This window comes from Myotis davidii, unplaced genomic scaffold, assembly GCF_000327345.1.
Source record: "Myotis davidii unplaced genomic scaffold, ASM32734v1 scaffold72, whole genome shotgun sequence".
Lineage (NCBI taxonomy): Eukaryota > Metazoa > Chordata > Mammalia > Chiroptera > Vespertilionidae > Myotis > Myotis davidii.
In genome coordinates, this window is record NW_006284618.1 from 5,481,786 (window position 1) to 5,499,174 (window position 17,389).

Below are 17,389 nucleotides of genomic sequence, written 5' to 3' on the forward strand. Positions count from 1 at the left end.
TGAGTGTGTGTGGGTGTATGTGAGCGTGTGTGAGTGTGTGTGGGTGTGTGTAATAATTACAGGACATTTTCTAAAGGAAGCAAAGCTGGGCCTCTCCAGGCTGGACAGCAGCCGAGTTTTCTGTCTCCTCGGCCGTGTTTCGCGGAGCAGTTTGGCCAGGAAGTGCTGCTGTTCCTGTGTCATGTGTCAGGCAGGGTCCCCGGGCCTGCTGGATGCCCTCCCCTCGCCACCCCCCACGCCCCCCTCCCGCTCCAGGAGGCTGGGAGGGAACGGGGCCACAGCCAGAGGCCAAGCTCTTTCTCTCTGTGCAAACTTCGATTTTCTGCTTTACTCTCTGCGAGAGACTCTGGCGTCTGAACGAGCGCCTTTCCACTTGGGGAAGATATTTAAAGGTAACGGCAGTAAAACAGGAAGGGCAGCATGCGCGTGATAATTTCCCGGTGCGATTCCCACCCATTAACGCTGTGTTAATTAACAAAAGTGGCTGTGAAATATGTCAAAGCTGGAATGCGCGCAGACATGAAAGGATGTAATTAATTTGACAGGTTTATGTCTAGCCAAGGCTCGGGGATCTGTGAGGCCTGCTGACACACTCCCAGAGGGATCAGACCGTCGCGACGCCTGAGCCGTGCGGGCCGAGTGCAGGGGGGAGACAGGCGTGCATTTGGGGTTCTCGAAGAGCCCCTCAGGCTTGAAGAAATTTCCGCTTCATCTGCCCGAAGTGAAATGTGTGAGGGCAAGAGATTCTGTGTGACTCTGGGCCCCTTGGCCCCAAGTTCCAAGCTGCAGAACCTGGGGCTCCCGTGGGGGGCCACGCCTCAGCTATAGATGGGACAAAAGTAGGGTTACAGTTGTCCCCATGAAGAATAGCACAATGATCACTAAATAATAATACAAGAATAAACCGTTTCACATACTCACAGCTGTAACCCTACTTTTGCCCCAGCCTGCACACACAAATGTGTACACACACACACACACACACGCACACACACACATCCCTGTCCTTCAGGGCGCGCTCCCCCAGAATCTGCCCTGCAATGGGACGGATTTCTTCCCAGGTGACAAGAAAGCCCTTCGTGGCCACGCTGTGGCCTCCGTGCCTGAGATTTACAGGCACAGCTCCCACGCTCTAACCACCCCGTCCGCCCTGTCCTAGTATAATCTACACCAAGCATGTCAAACTCGCGGCCCGCGGGCCACATGCGGCCCACAATGAATATTATTGCAGCCCAGCTAATACAATGGTGTGTAAGAAACGTTTTAAAAAAAATTTTATAACTTAATTTTTACAATATCCTATTACGCATCATTATTAATAATGAACTACAACGTTCGCTAATGACTGATGACAATCATCGTGTTGCATCATTTCCCTTACGCGCCTTAAGGCTCGCCATTTCTCTCCACTAACACCAGCAGCGAGTATTTTAGCAGCCGATGGCCATGTCATTAGTCTTGTAATGGCTTGTTTGGTGCGCGCAACTGAGGGTTCCCTGCCAGGTCCCAGCGGAGGGCTGTCTACCCGGTGCCGACACTAGACTCTGCCCAGCAGGGGCCTGTGGGGTTTAGTTCATGGAGCACGTATACCGCCCGCGGGAAGGCGCCACCACAGCCAGCACGTGTCTGTGTCCAGCCCACCAGACCGTCTGCCTTAGACTCAGCTCCTCCAGTCCCACGAGGGGCTGGAAAACACTGGGGAGCCCTTACCTTACAAACGAGATTTGTCTTAATGATCCGGAGCCAGCAAGCTTTCTTTCTTAAAATATGTGTTCATTGATTTCAGAGGGGAAGGGAGAGGGAGAAAGAAACATGAGTGATGAGAGAGAATCGTCAATCGGGTGCCTCCTGCACGCCCCGCACTGGGGATTGAGCCTGCAACCCGGGCCTGTGCCCTGACCAGGAATTGAACCCTGACCTCCTGGTTCATAGGTCAACGCCCAAGCACTGAGCCACACCAATCCCGCAGCAAGCTTTTTTTTTGTAAAGGACCAGATATTAATGATTAAGTATGGCTTTGGGGGGGCCAGATGGTGTCTGTAGCAACTACTTAACTTTTCTGTTGTAGAGAGAAAATTAGCCACTGTTACAATGAATGAATGAGCGTGGCTATGTTCCAATAAAACTTTATTTATAAAAACAGGTGGGGGCTCATGTTGGTCCCATAGGCTGTAATTGGCTGATTCTGCGTCATCCGTCCTCCAGGGCAAACTCCACCCTGTTTGCAGTGCTGCACGTTGGATTCTCTGGGAATTCCACTCGGGTAGGGTGTTTATGGGCTCTGGGTGGGCAGTGGTCTTGGGAATGGTCCCGTGGATGGGAAGACAGCAGGTCCAGGCAGAGGCAACTGAGGCCATCGTACATTACCACATGACAGGCCCTGAGAACAGCAAAGGGCAGAATAAAGAAGCGCAGAACCCTGAAGTAAGCGTGGCTCGTTTTCAGTGAACTTGCTCCCCTTCTCTCTCTACGCGCGTCTGTTTCTTTCTGTGAAGGAGTGGAGCTCCAGCTGCACATGTCATTTCCCCCTGGGTCTCTGCCACTTGGCACCGTGTCATAAATGTTTCCGGATATTAGCAGGACTTTGCAAAGATAACGTTTATGGGCTTCCAAATGATGTGTCTCACGGACCGATCAGAGCCCGGCGATTTCTTCACCGCTGGTCCTTCGCGTTGCCACTCGTTCCTCGCTTTGGAGGTGATAGTCATGAGGAAACTTGGCGCAGGAGACTTCTCTACATGCTGGTGATTTTCTTTAAAAAAAATCCTTGGAGTGGAGTATTGCGGTCAGAGCGCAGCCGCCTTTGTAGGGTTCTTGACGCGCCATGTAATTAGGCTCCCGGAGAAATCCCCTGAGGACCCTCTCTACTCGGGCTCGGCCAAGAGGACCTTCTGTCCTTCCTGTAGAGGAGGGAGCAGGGGCCCCGCTGCGAATACTCCCGGGGAGCGAACCCCGCCACGGAGAATCGCTGGTCTAGACTGAGGAACCAATGGTTGGTGCCGGGGGAATGCATGCTTTGTCGTGCTGAAGCTGGCATTTCTACGGCTGCTATTGAAGGGGCACATTTTGGTTTGTGTCTGCAGCTCACCTTGACCTTGGCCATAGCTGACTCAGTGGTCCCCACCCCTCTGTTGCCTTCTCCCTGGAGGCCCGGGTAGTGTCTGCATTTGGGCCGATCATTTTCTGTGGATTTCTGTGGATTTCTGTGGGATGTGTGCAGTATCCCTAGCCTTCACCACGCGCCCCCTGGCCCCCCCACGTGAGAAACGCAAATGTCTCCAGATACGCACCGGGTTGGGGAGAGGACAGAACCACTCTTGGCTGAGAACCACGGCCGCACTGTGCCCTGACTCCTGCGGCCCGTGGCCGGGGACCACTCTGCTCAGCAATCCTCACCGCTCACCGCACCGCCCGCTCAGTGCACCCCCCAGCCTCCTCTCTCACGCACTGGCGCCCAGAATTCTATGGCCTCTTCATGTGATGCGTTTGCTGTGTCGTCAGGGTCGTTTCCTTCTTCTCGACAGCACGGTCACTCAGTGAGGATCCAAGTCCGATTCATGGGCATTGACCTCGGCACCCCCAACCGGGAGCCAGGGGCCTGGAGCACCTGCTCAGGACCTGGGTGCCAGGGGGGGACAGGTCATCCTGATGACCCAACAAAGCCTTGCTGATGTCAGGGTCACGCAAAGGCCTGCTGCCTTTTCTTTCTCAAGCCACCTCTCCCCGGGGCCACACTCAAAGCCTCTCTGCTCAGAGAGGGTGGGGCGCCATGTGACATTCGCGGTCCGGAGGTAGGTGGGGGAAAATAAAGGGAAATTGCAGCACCCCCACGTGGTTGTAAAGCTGAGGGGAAAAGGTCTCAGAATGCCGGTTCCTTTAAAGAACTCAGTCAGAATAATCAAGTATTGGCATGGAGCAACTTTATTGTCCTTCAGATGGTCCAATGTAATGCCAACCTCCCCCCCCCCCGAAAATGCATGAAGAATGTTACAGAAATATTCTGAAGGTGTTTTGACGTGTTTAGCTCTTGGTCAAGGTGGATGAGATGGGGTCCCTCCCCTATGACCTTGAACATGCTGTCCCATCACTGCCCAGAGCCTGTGGTCTCCTGAGGTTGCTCCTGTCAGCCACCCGCTGTCACTGTGGGGGAAAGGACTTGGTCCTGCTTTCTGAGTCACCCTCTCGGTGGCATGAGTGGGTCGAGTCCTCACAGTTGTTTAGGGAACAGTCATTCTAATTGGCCTCTCGCTCAGGTTTGCCATGTGAGGTAAGAGAAGTGGACTCGAGGCCTGTACCAGGCTGATGGGGTAATGGCCGGATTTGTACACTGGAAACTACAGAGCACCCCACGAATGAGAGCAGTGACCATCAGGGGGACCGGGCAGAAGCACCCTGGGGGTGGGAGCGGGGCCCATCTCAGTTTCAGTTCCGACTCTGCCCGTTGCCGACCCGGTGATCCCGGTGAGGTGACTTAGCAGGAGCCCCGGACACAGTGGTGCGTGGTGGGAACTCAGCATGCTGCAATCATCGTTGGTCCTCACCTGAGCTGTCTGCAGGAAATGAATGTAGACGTGATTTGGAAAAGAGGAAGTGATAATAGCGTGGTGAATTCCGTAAGGAAAAGGTACATGTTTCAGATATAGATGATGCTGGAGAAAAGAAAAAAATGTGAGAAACAGGGGATGTGTTTAATTCCTCTGGTTTAATGTTTTTTTGCTTGTTTGTTTGCTTTTGCTGTTTTTAAAGTTATCCTAAAGAAGAGGCTCAGATCTTTCTAAAATGTGTGAGCTTTTCAGTGTTTCTGACTAATGTTGGAGAATAAGAGGTAAATGAAGGTGGTAGGATCAGCCGTAAAGTCATCTTATACTACATTGTGCAGGGAGTTTGTAGTTAAATGCAGACATCTTTTTCACGTTGCTACCACGGGGTCATGTATTTCCCATGTTAGGTCTTAGCCACATGAAGGCATTACTGTGGGTGAAGGACCACAGCTCTCATCTGTGGATCCTAGTGATCTCACACGGTCCAGTGGCTGTTATCAGAGACTGTGGAAAGGTGTTCTTAAGCAGCGGAGAGCATCAGGGATGAGTTTTCACAATGTCTGTGCTGAATCCTATGCTGAAATCTTAGTCTATGGCTCCCTAGTAAGAGCCCCATTCCTGAGGACGTAGGGGATGGAAAATGATGTCCCTTCCACCTAACTTCTTTCTGGGGCTCCTATAAGAAAAGGCCCACTTAAAAGGAGAAAAACAAATACGTTTATTAACATGTAGTGTTCATTTGTATGTGGGAGCTACCCAGGGAAAAAGAGTAACTCAAAGTGGTGGCTTAGAACTCTGGCTTATATGTTGCATTTTCAACAAAGACTAATTTTGTGGAGAAAGGACAGGACAAAGGAGAGCAGGTATAGGCATCCAAGGTTGGCAGAGTGAGAAGATAAATATATGAGAGGAAAGTAATGGGAGATAAAAGCTGGTAAACTTTACGTTGATTCCTCTGGTGACGTCTACAGGCTGATAGGGTCTATAGGGTCTCTGGTGATTATCTTCTGTCCCTCCTCGTAGAGGAGAGAGAAGGGACCCCTTTGTAAATTTATGTCTTGCTGTTAGACAGATAGGGGGAGGGCAGAGAGCTTTCCTTGTATCTGCTTCTTTGCAATTGCCTTTGCCTCAAAATAACCCTTATGCCAAATGTCCCCTGGGGAGCAAAGTCCCCCCCCCACCAGTGGAGGATCACTGATCAGACTAAGGAATCAATGGCTGGTGCCACACTGTTAACTGAACTGCAGTCTTTACTCAGATCTCACCAGTTTCCCCACTAATGTCCTTTTTCTATTCCAGGAAACCATCCAGGACTCCACGCTGCATTTAGTCATCATGTCTGTCGATGGTAATTTTTGACATTCAGATGTTGTTCTTTTCTTCTGAACCCCTTTTCCTTTGTCTTCACCGGCGGGCTCAGAATGGCCTTCTCTGACTTCCATTCCTCTCTGGCTCCTTCCTTTATGTCTGTCATCCCTCTGGATAGAGTTCCTCTGAGGGTGGGAGGCTGGGATCTGTTTTTCCTAAATGCTTTACCTGATGTCCACAGACTATTGATGAGATAATATTCCTCTACTGGTTGAAAATGCCACTCATCTATCAAGTTCGTGTTTCTACAAGAATTTCCCTAATATATGTCGTCGTTTTGTTCTAGAAAATGTCATGCCTCTTGAATCTTATCTGACTCATAAAAGCTGCTCTGTTACTGCCTGTGAATTTGAAAAGTGGAGGATGTATTAGACCCTGCTAGGTGTGAACCGCCGGCGTTAGGTGCAGCTCATTCTGCCAGGAGTCAGGCTGTGAGAGACTGGCTGCCGTAAGACCTTCACAGATTTGGTTATTTTACTTTAAAAATGTCCCCTCAATTGAGTCCCCATCTCTCCGAACGGGAATACTCCAGGGACCTCCTCTACATGCAATCATACAATATGTCTTTTTGTGGTTGGCTTCTCTCACTTCCCATGATGTCCTCTGGTCCATCCATGTGGGAGCCCCATCGGCATTGCCTTCCTTGTTAAGGCTGAGCCATACCCTGCTGCCGGCGCAGGCATTCATTGGTCGGGGACGCTGGGGTTGCCGCCACTTCTCGGCTGGTGTGAATCGCGCTGCTATGGACACGGGTGTGCAAATGTCTGTCTGAGTCTCTGCTTTTAATGCTTTGGTTAGACACAGACCCGGTAGTGGAACTGCTGGGTCACATGGCGGTTCCGTGTTTGACTCTCTGAGAACCCACCACTCCATTTTCTTTCTTTCTTTTTTTAAAAATATATTTGTATTGATTTCAGAGAGGAAGGGAGAGGGAGAGAGAGAGAGAAACATTAATGATGAGAGAGAAAATCATGGATCAGCTGTATCCTGCTTGCCCCCCACACTGGGGATCGAGCCCACAACCTGGGCCTGTGCCTGATCAGGCATCGAACCTGGGACCTTTCAGTCCTCAGGCCAATGCTCTATCCACTGAGCCACACCGGCTAGGGCCCACCACTCCATTCTCCACAGCAGCCGCACCACGTCACATCCCCACCTGCAAGGCACTAGCTTCCCAGCTTCCCCACACCCTTGCTCACACTTGCTGTTTTCTTATTTTTCTGATAACAGCCATCTTACTGCCTGTGAAGTAGTATCTCGTGATGGTTCTGATGATTCCCTACGGATGTGGAGTATCTTGTTGGGTGCCTATTGGCCATTTATACGTCGTCTTTGGATAAATGTCGCTTCAAATCCTTTGCCCATTTTTTATTCAGGTTATTCCATTGTTTCCATTCCTAATTTCATGAATGCTTTTTTTTAAAGCGCGTGGATGTTGAATACTGACATATGTTTTGTGTACCTATTAGGATAATACTGGGACTTTTCTCCTTTATTTGGTAAGCATGGGGAACGGCATGGATTTCCATATGTAAATGAACTATATACTTCTAGGTTAAACTCTAGTCATCATGATGCATTATACTCTTGGTTGCTGTTGTTAGTCCTCGGCGAGGATGTTATTTTTTTCCATGTCACTGTGGACCTTGATGGTGAGCCAGTGAGCACCCGCGGGGCTCCTGCGTAGAGACCCCCAGGTCATTTTGAACTTGGGTTTGACATTCCCACTATTGTCCTCTGACTTCCCTGCCTTTAGAGACGAGGAGTCATTGTGGCACCACCCAGTAGTGGTGGGTCTGGAGGGAACGGGCGTGTGCATGGAGAGACCTGGAAAGCAGAACTCGCACACCTTAAACTCCACCCGAAAACAGAGCTGAGGTGACCCCTGTGCCCTGTGCCGCTGGGGACACTGACGGGAAAGGTAACTTCCTCTGTCCCAGGTGCACTCGGGCTCCAGGGAAGAGAGAAACGTGCCAGTCACAGCCAGTCCCGCGGATAATCGGCCTGCGCTGAGCCTGCAGAGCGAGCAGCGAGCGGGGACTCCCAGGGCGAGACCATGAGGTCTCGGGGGAAGGTGGCCTGAGCCGGATGGAGCAGGACGTCCCAGGGGGCGGGAGCCAAGGACAATGGGACATGTCCTCGGGCCCCTGGGGGCTTGCAGGGCTGCAAACAGGATGTGGTCCTGGAAAGAAGTCAGGGCCAAGGGCTCCTGGTCTCACTCGGGCCGTGGGCGCTCTCCCCGCTGCCGAGGGAAGGCACAGGCCCTGCCTCCAATCGGTAGGAAAGCTGCATCTACAGAGCTAACTCGAGTCTTACTCTGAAGACGCCCAGTGGAACCTCGGTCCTCGAACTTAATTCGTTCCGGACGGCTGTGCAAGAGGCAATTTGAAAACCAAGTCATTTTTCCCAGTAGAAATCATGTAGAGTGAATTAATTCGTTGCAGACCCCAGATGACCCCCGCTTTTACCTTCCTCACATACAGGACATGTCTAATGCACTGTGTAGTCCACCAGTAGACACGTCTTTTCCTAAATGTATGGAACCGCCCCCTCGTAGCCTACAGGAGTCACTCTCCGCTCACCCAGGGGGCAGAGGCAGCATTTTTGCTTTTCCGCATGTCACTGCCTCTGAAATACTGTCACCATGGACTGCTCTCCTTTATCCCAGTCAACAGCAGTTCTTCTGCCTCGTCAATGGCCTGTGGTCATTGTTTCCTTCACACCCTTTGCAACATTAGCGCTCTTGAGGCCCCTTTAAAATTGTGCTAATTGTCCATTTCACCAGCAATCAAAGCAAAACTATATATATGTTCACAACGCCACTCCTGAGATGTTAACAACACGGATTTAGCTGTAAACTGACCCGTCCTGGCGCGTTCTCTCCTTTGTCTGAGACCCGCTTCTTGCCATGCTGAGGGGTCGGCGTGAAAGGGTTTTCAGGTCCAGAACCCAAGTTAACCACGACACCTTTCCCCCCGTGAACAACCTGGCCGAGAACCAAATTGTCCCCGATGGGAGGTGCCCGGGGGCCAGGGTTTGCCTGCACGCCTGTTTCCTGGGGTTTCCTGGTAGAAATCCACCAGTGATGTCAAGCACACCCCAGAGGCTGGCATTTCAGACAACCTGCACTGGACTGAGACGCCGCCGAGCTCTGGGGCGCGGGTCCCGGCTGGCAGGTGAGCGGCCGGCCTCTGTCCTCAGCACCAAGCGCACCAGCACACGGGTGCCGGGTCCGGGTCCGCAGGGAAGGGCGGAAGAGGGCTCTTAAGGGGATGTAATTGGATGTGAAGCGTCGTTACGTCCTGGAACTGAACGCACACAGCCCGAGTCCCTGGCGCTGAGTTGAATTAGTTCCTCAGCCCGAAGACATGGGAGTGTAAGTCACAGGACCAGCACAACCCAGGATGCCAAGTGCCCAACAGCGTAGTTCACTTCGGCTCCACCTGCTGAGCACGAAGGGCTATCGATCTGATACCATGTGACTCCCAGGGGTCCCCGCCTGTTCAAATCTGCCGGCCACATGTCTATCAGCGTGATGAACGGTCTTGCCTTTTTAAAGATGCATTTCACGACGACTTCACTGGGATAAGAGCCACATGCCGTGACTGCTTCAGCCAACACTACCTCCCTGACAGCCATCCCGAAGGCAGTGAACTTGTGAACGTTGCGTGTTGTTCCGTGTTATTCTGCAAGAGTCCCTCGTGTCACGGGGCAGGGCCCTTAAAATTAAAGCATCCCCCAAACCAACTCATCCCTTAACTCCTTTTCCAGCAGAGAAACGTGCATGTAAGATGCGGGTGATGGTTCCTGCCAGGAAAGGCAATCCCCTTCGCATCGCAGATGGCGTCTGCCCATCTCGTTTTCCCTGATGACACACGCGCCCGGGTTTGCTGTCTGGGCCGCGTGGCCTCTGAGGCGGGTCTCCGGCTTCCTTCCTGAGAATTCCCTCACACGGCGAGGCTGGTGGTCGCGTCAGGGCTGGGAAACGGGTAATTTCAAATCCAGGGGAAAGCCGTGGCCGCAAGGGCCGGCTCCGTCGGAAGGAACCGGTTTCCGTCGGAGTGTAATTGATCTCTGCTTCTGTCTGCACTCCTCCGCCCACCTGGCTTTTGTCTAATTGTCTACCCATCTGGCCGTCTGCTCAGACGGAGCGCAGGGAGCACGGGAAGTCGGAACCGCTCGAGTTTCCCACTTAGTTCATAACCGCTTTCGGAGAGAAAAGGGCGGAACTGATGTCCACGGTGAAGTGGCCATACTGAGCTCTGTCCGCATGAGGTTTCCCGAACGCCCGTCTCACGGAGTGGGCACACCCAGCCCCACGGTCCCCTGCCCCTGGGCCCTTGCAGCCCCATGGCTGGCAGCACCTGCCACTGTGCCGGCCCAGGGAGGGCCAGGAAGGCTCCCGCCATCCCCTGAGCTGAGTGAGCATCAGGCAAACAGGCCAGAGGCGCGCAGACGAGGCCGGGCCAGTCGGGAACGGGCTTTGTCTCCAGGTCTCCTCGAGGCCGCGGAGGTCCAGCACCGGCCCCGCTGGACTGGCATGGCTTTGCCATCATGAGGGCGAGGGTGGGGGGCCCCCGGATCACGGCATCCCCCTCCTGCCTCACATCCCGCAGACGTTGCCGCTTTTGGGGATCACCAGCTCGGGGAGACGAGGCGGCCGGAAGTTCACGTGCGGTGTGGCTGTGCGGTGACAGGGTGAGCGTGGCCCGTGGAGCTGTCAGGGTTTTGACGGGTGTTAACACTGTATCGCCGCCTTTCCTGCCAACACGGGCCTTTGAAAGGACGTGGGTGTGTCTGAGTGTGACTTTATGCTGCCCGAGGGGTGTCGTCTGCTTTCCTGCCTACCTCCTAGTAGCTGCACATGTAGGACGGGAGTCTTCAGGACTCTGTGGAACCCCCTCTTCCGTTCTCTTCTTTACCGGCAACGTTCCGGGACCACAGCTCTTGTGTGGAACCTCAGTACAGGACCTGCCCTGACGACTCATGTCCTGGCCATCAAATGAGGGGGGCATGTACTTTCCAGGGACCACAGGGCATTTCCGAAACTGCCTCCCCCACACCTGGAGCGGCAGCTGCTGCTGTCCAGCCGCCAGGCCTGGCGGGGACAGGTCGCCGCCTGCGGGGCCTCGGGAAGGAGCTGGATCTCCCGGCAGCCACTCTCTCTCCGCTGGGTTTGTGTTTTCACCGTCGCAAATAGGAACAATACATGTGTTTTTCTTCAGTGCATTTTATTTTTAGACAATCTGGAAAACAAAAGGCCGTCCGTGTAGCCACTTGGCTCTCATTAGCGTTCATGGGAGAAAGGCATCTTCATGGAGGAAAAGGATCCCCCCGCCACCCCCCCGCCAAGTGTATAAATAACCACAGGCTGTGGCCTCAGGAGGCCTGGCCGCCGCGCACGCACGTCATCGCTGTGTCCTCCCGGGGTGGGAGGCAGCTCCCGAAGCCCTCCAGATCTGGGCAGGGTGGGCTCTGCTGGCTCCTGGGGAACCCCCTGCCTTGCTGATTCTCCCTGCATTCTCCTCCCCGGTCCCAGGGCACACCCCTGTGACCCCAGAGCTGGTCCCACCGCGACCAGGCTTTTCTGAGAGGTTCTGAGTGTTTGTACGCGTGCGCCCACCTTGAGGACCGTCAGGGCAGAGCAGAAGTTTGGCAGGAACCCCACGGATGCCCCACCGGTGCCCCCTGCCCAGTGCAGATCCTAGCATCCCCCTGACCTGGCTGAAGAGTCAGGGCCCTTTGCAGGTGAGGCGGCTTAACACGAAGGCTCAGGGGGCCGGGCCGGGCTGCCCTTCAGGCCCTTTGTTGCATGTGAAGGTCACTGAGGGTCGCAGATCTTCCAGGCCCTGCAGTGACCTCTGCATGGCTCCCTCTGGCCTGCTTCCCAGCGGAGAAGCCCACACAGGGCACTAGGTAAGGGACAAGACCAGAGGAGAGCAGAGCCCCCGTCCCCTAGAGCTCCCGCGGGCCCAGGGGGACAGCTGGGCTTGCCCCACATAACGTGGGCACAACCTCCAACCCACAGTGCCCCTCACGGGCCTGCATCCAGTTAGTAAACAAATGGGCAGGAGAAGCAGCCTGGGGCCTGGGCCAGGGACCTGGTCCCGGAGGGAGCAGCCTGTCTCCCGCCTGTGTCTTCCTGCATGTAATTCCTCCTGCATTTGAAATGAGGGTCTGTCATAGGAGGGATCACATTTATAAGGTTGTGCCTTACCTACGGGCTGTCATAGGGCTGGTTAAGCTATAACACTCACCTTCACACAGCGCACTCTTCTTTTTGAGTTCACAGCGCCCATTTCCCCCGCCCAGGACAGGACAGTTATTATCCCATTGTCCAGATGAGTAAGTTGAGGCCAGATTGGGCTGGGTGACCTGTGCACGGTCACATGGTTAATGGGAGGTGGAGCCACGTGGGAGGAGACCCCAGATCTCGGAGGGGGTGGGGGGTTCCAAATCCTTTCCTTCATTTGTATTTGCAATGCCTTCTACCTTTCTGAAATGTCGTCATGCTGCACACGTGGCCATCCTGGGAGAGCCCGTGCCCTGACCGCTCCCACGGCCCGCACAGGTGCTTGGGGAACGGAGCTGACCTGGGTGCGAGTCCGAGTAGCTGATGGCCCGTCTCTACCCAGCAGCCGATGGCTGGAACCGTAAACCGTGCCGAGCAGCACCGGATGTGTTAACAAACGCAGCACAGGAGTTTGCCAACATGTTTGTGCCATGTCTGGTGGATTGACAGATGCAGAGAGTGAGTCACATTTCAGTTTCTGGGAAGCGACTTTCAACTCCATGAAAAACGACCCTCTGTCAAGTTTCTTCTCACCCGTCACCAGTGGCCCTTTACAAACCCATCTGAGCTCGAACTATTTCAGACTTACAGACGCGGGCAAAAACAGTGCCAACACCCCCTCCCCCTCAGGCGCACAGGCAGGATGTGAACAATGGCCATTCTAATAGCATTTGTCTTCCATCAGCCAGCGCCGATGCACCCTACAGTCTGTGCCTGGAATCGTGCTCTTTAAAGGGCACTGTGTTTCCCGTGTGGCCCGAAAGATCCCTTGGAAAGGGATCAAGATGAGGAACAAAGGCCCAGGAACCGGGTAGAACCCGAGGGTGTGACACCGGGCGTCTGGCCTTCCGAGAGAAGCATTAGGGACACACATTGGGGCACTGAGAGGTTTAAAAGCAGGATGAGGACGAATCAAGGACCCATTTTCCTACTGTCCTGAAATCACGCCTAAGCTGGGTGGTCTATCTCCAAAAGGGGATGGGGTGGGCATAGGAAAGAGCAGTGCACGCCCCCTCCCCAAGTCATCTGCGCAACTCGCTGCCCGTGTGCCCGGATGTAAAACAGCCTCAGCTGCACGGACCGAACATTTGTAAATGCAGAAGGAAGGCGCTTCCTCCCCAGCCGACACGAGACAGCTCGCGGGAACGGAAGTGCCAGCCTCTCTCCGGTCCCCCGGCAGATAGAGGACACGTTGTCTCGGGAACAGCTTGTCATTTTCAGTGACTTCTCCCCATGGCTCCAAAATGATGATTTTCTTTTTTGTTTTATATATATATATTTTTATTGATTTCAGAGAGGAAAGGAGTGGGAGGGAGGAAGGGAGGGAGAGAGAGAGACATTGATCGGCTGCCTCTTGCAGGCCCCACACTGGGGACCGAGCCTGAAACCCGGGCACGTGCCCTTAACTGGGAATCGAACGCTGACATATATATATATTTTTATTGATTTCAGAGAGGAAAGGAGTGGGAGGGAGGAAGGGAGGGAGAGAGAGAGACATTGATCGGCTGCCTCTTGCAGGCCCCACACTGGGGACCGAGCCTGAAACCCGGGCACGTGCCCTTAACTGGGAATCGAACGCTGACCTCCTGGCTCATAGGTCGGCGCTCAGCCGCTGAGCCACCAGTCGGGCCCAAACGATGGTTTTCAGTGAGACAGTGAGAAGTGTCTCCACAGAGACAGCCTCCCCTCTGCGGGCGAAGGGGAAGCGCTGTTACTAGACTCAGACACTCACGTGGCATTTGAGACAGTTACACACATTCCGTGTTCCTGGGGCTGAGGGCTCTCTCGGGCCAGCTCACCCACCAAGCCTGTTTGCTTTCTATGACTTGCTCTCAGCGACCAGCGAGGAATAGCTCAGCAAGTCCACACGAAACGGGGCGACGGGCGGAGCGTCTGTCTGCGGCGACACCCCCTGTTTCCTTCATCGGAACGTGGTGGTCACCTGGGGAGGGGACGCGACGGGACGGGGAGGACGTCAGCGGTGTAAGCCTCGAGGTCCGGGGCGAGGAAGGCAGGGACCAGCCAGCGCCGGGCTCTCGCTCTCTGCAGCCGCCTGCGGTCTGGCCGGCCGGCCGGGGTGCCGCCTCGCTTGGCCCTGAGATTTCTCCTTCGTTGCTATTTCCACGCGCCTGTGCTTCTCCTCAGAGGCCCAGGGCGTGTCTCGAGTCTGATTTTCAAAAATCGTTCTTCAAAGGGAGCGGCGCTCTTCGCAGAGGCCGCACATGGGCCGCGGTGTCCGGCGGGTGGGGGTGGCATGACTGAGGTTTGCAAGAAGCGCAGAGAAAACTGGAAAAGGATGTGCGCCAGGCGAGGGGCCTCCAGCGGCCCCGCAGCGCTAAGGGGCAGAGCCCACACCTTTTCCACGCGGTCCCACGGCTGGCAATCCACTTCCTTGTCTGACCTGGGGCCCTGGGAGGTATTTCTAGCTCCACAAAATGGGGCTTCCAGACCTTGCTCAGGAAATGAGGGTCTGGATGAGGGTGGAGGGAGGACCAGGGCCAACCTGAGAGGCAGGAAGTGGAGGTGTCCTGGGTCAGGCCTGTCTGCTCCCTGCCCGGCCCCACAGCGGGGACTCCCCAGCCAGAGTCCCAGAGGCACATTGAGGAGGGGGTTCTGGGATCAGAGCTCCCCACAGCGGGGACTCCCCAGCCAGAGTCCTGGAGGCGCGTTGAGGAGGGCGTTCTGCGATCAGAGCTCCCAACAGCGCTTTACAGCCCTGACTCCACATCTCACACCGAAGGCCCCATCTTCGGTCTCATTTATTAAGCTCTTCAATGGGCTCTTTCATGTTGCTCATTTCCTTCACGCATCTCCGCGTGAAACCAGCCAGCGTCTGGCTGGAGGCCAGTGGCCACCGAGCGGAGGCCAAAGATGCACGTCCCCCAGAGGTGTGACTGCAGCGTCCCCGTGGTCGCATTCAGCGAGCCCCCGGCAGGCTCACTGCCCGGTTCCCATTCGCGCTGGTCAAGACGGGGAAACGCGGTGTATCGTTCCAACGACTGCCAGGCAACGGCGGTCCGAGCCAGAATGACACCGACGCTGCTCATGTTTTATTACGTCATTACCTTGATTTCAACATTGTCTTAATAATGCAGATATGTTCTCCTATAAAATATGAGTACATCAAGTATATACATAGCTTGCTTATTACATACAGAGGTCAATTTATAAAAATAGATACTATCCTAATAATGAAAATAAATAAAAAAATATGGGACATTATTACCTCATCCTAGTAGTGACTTGCCTTTCCAGATGGGGCTGAGGGCGATGGAGGAGGGATTTGAACCGGGTACCTGGCCGGACTCCACTGCCCGGCGTGCAGAAGGTCACGGGCGTCCCTAGGTGCCAGCGAGCCAGTCCCTCTAGAGCAGGGGTGGAGAACGTCCGGCCCGCGGGCCATTTAAGGCCCGAGAAATCACCTGTTCTGGCCCTGCCAGGCCATTAGGGGTGAGTTAATGAAACGTTTGACCAAACAGAGCAGCTAGTTTGTGAGTGGATCATATCGTACGGCCCGTGAATGCTGTGATAAATATCCCCATGGCCCTGGGCCGGAAAAGGTTCCCCACTCCTGCTCTAGAGCCAAGGCCGGGGAGCAGCGGAGGCAGGGGCTCCTCGGTGATATGGGGGCTCCTCGGTGACACGGGGGCTCCTCAGTGATATGGGGGCTCCTCGGTGATACGGGGGCTCCTCGGTGAGCCCAGGGCAGTCCCGGCAGGGGTGAGGGTCCCTGTCCCGCGCTGAGATCTGTGGGCTCCAGTCCCGCAGGCAGCTCTGCAGCCCAGCCGCCCGTCCCGGGGCATCGGATGAGGGGGCGTCAGATGTTTGAGCGCAGTTCTCCCTTTATTTTTAGTAGAAACGAAAGTTTTCTGGAAGCGGCAGGAGGCACGTGAGGCTGTCAGCGCCAGCGGAGCCGCGGCTGGTTAAAGGGTTCCGTCCCGTGGGCGCAGCTCTCTGCCCGGCAGCTGGCGCCAAGGGGCTTGCTGAGATGGCGGGGCTCCCCAGACCCTTCCCTGAACCTGGCCCTTTGCCCCTCCCACGGCCTGTGCCCGGCTCCTCAGGGAGAGGCTATGTCCACTGGAGACGGTGCCCAGGGAGGCTGAGGGAGGCGGAGGGAGGCGGGCTGACTGCTTCCTCCTGGGTGTGCCGGTGGGATCGTCCCTGGTCCACGCAGCCCTGCCTCTCCCAGCTCACCTCCCCGCTGCCCCTTCTCCCCCCGTGGCGGGAGGGGAAGCAGGACCGGCCGTTTCCACGGGAGCGGGCTCTGCCTCCCGCATGGGGAAGGCTGTCCCTCTGAGGCCCTACTGTGCGCAAGGCCAGCACCCCGAGGCTGAGAAGGCGCTCCCAGGGCACTGCAGCTCTCAGGCGCAGCCGGGGCGGGTGTGCGATGCTGCTCCGAAGGCTGCGGGTCCGCAAGGCCGACCCGACCCTGTAACTGAGGCCCAGGGTGATGGGTGAGAGGCGTCGGCCCCCCCTGTGCCCTCCAGGCAGATCTGGGCCAGCCGTTCCCACAGAGGGAGCCAGTAGCTCCAACCAGGCCATCGCTGCTCTAAGTGACATGAGAATAAAGCAGCAAAAAGGCAGCGGGGCCCAGCACGTCCGCGGGAGAGCAGCGATCTTCTTCCTCTGCGGGCTCTCCCCGGAGCTCTGGGTGAGGGCAGACCACCTGCCGGGGAAGAGTCGGGCTGTCACCGTTAAGACGTTTATGGTCATTGACCAGAACAGTGTCCCTTGGGCTTCAGAACGGGGAGGTTTGGTGAGGCTGTTGGGAGCCGGGTGGGGAGGACGGGGGCTCAGACAGGAGAGAGGCCTGGGACAGGCGGGAAGGACGCTGGTCAGGGAAGGAGCTGGTCGGTAAGGGACACTGGACAGCATCCATGCACCTTCCACACCCAGAGGCCGCCGGCCTGCAGGGCTGGGGGTCAACCCACTGCCTGCCCTCGTCCATGAGGAACATCCCCTTGGCCCCGGGATGATCCCGAATCTAGCACTGAGACGGGACCTCCCAGGACCAGCATAGCCAGCGGTCGTCCTGGCAAATTAAGGGGAGGGATGGATAATGAACGCCACCCCCCCCATCTTACATCATGATCGTAGCAAACAAGATAAAGCCGTCCTCTGTGCCCACACAACAAGCGGTGATGACTTTGGACACAATTACCTGCAGCGCGGAGCAGAAAGGTCTTCT

The 17,389-nt window shown here is 55.4% G+C and overlaps 1 protein-coding gene across 1 annotated transcript in view; it reads left to right on the forward strand.

The window, feature by feature from the left end:
• Positions 1-17,389, forward strand: part of LOC102766296 (chromosome unknown open reading frame, human C10orf90) — an 88,216-nt gene that overhangs the window by 61,551 nt on the left and 9,276 nt on the right. Inside the window, exon 4 of the mRNA XM_015572593.1 lies at positions 16,689-16,852. Coding sequence (XP_015428079.1) covers positions 16,689-16,852 — 164 coding nt within the window. The remainder of the gene's footprint in view (positions 1-16,688; positions 16,853-17,389) is intronic.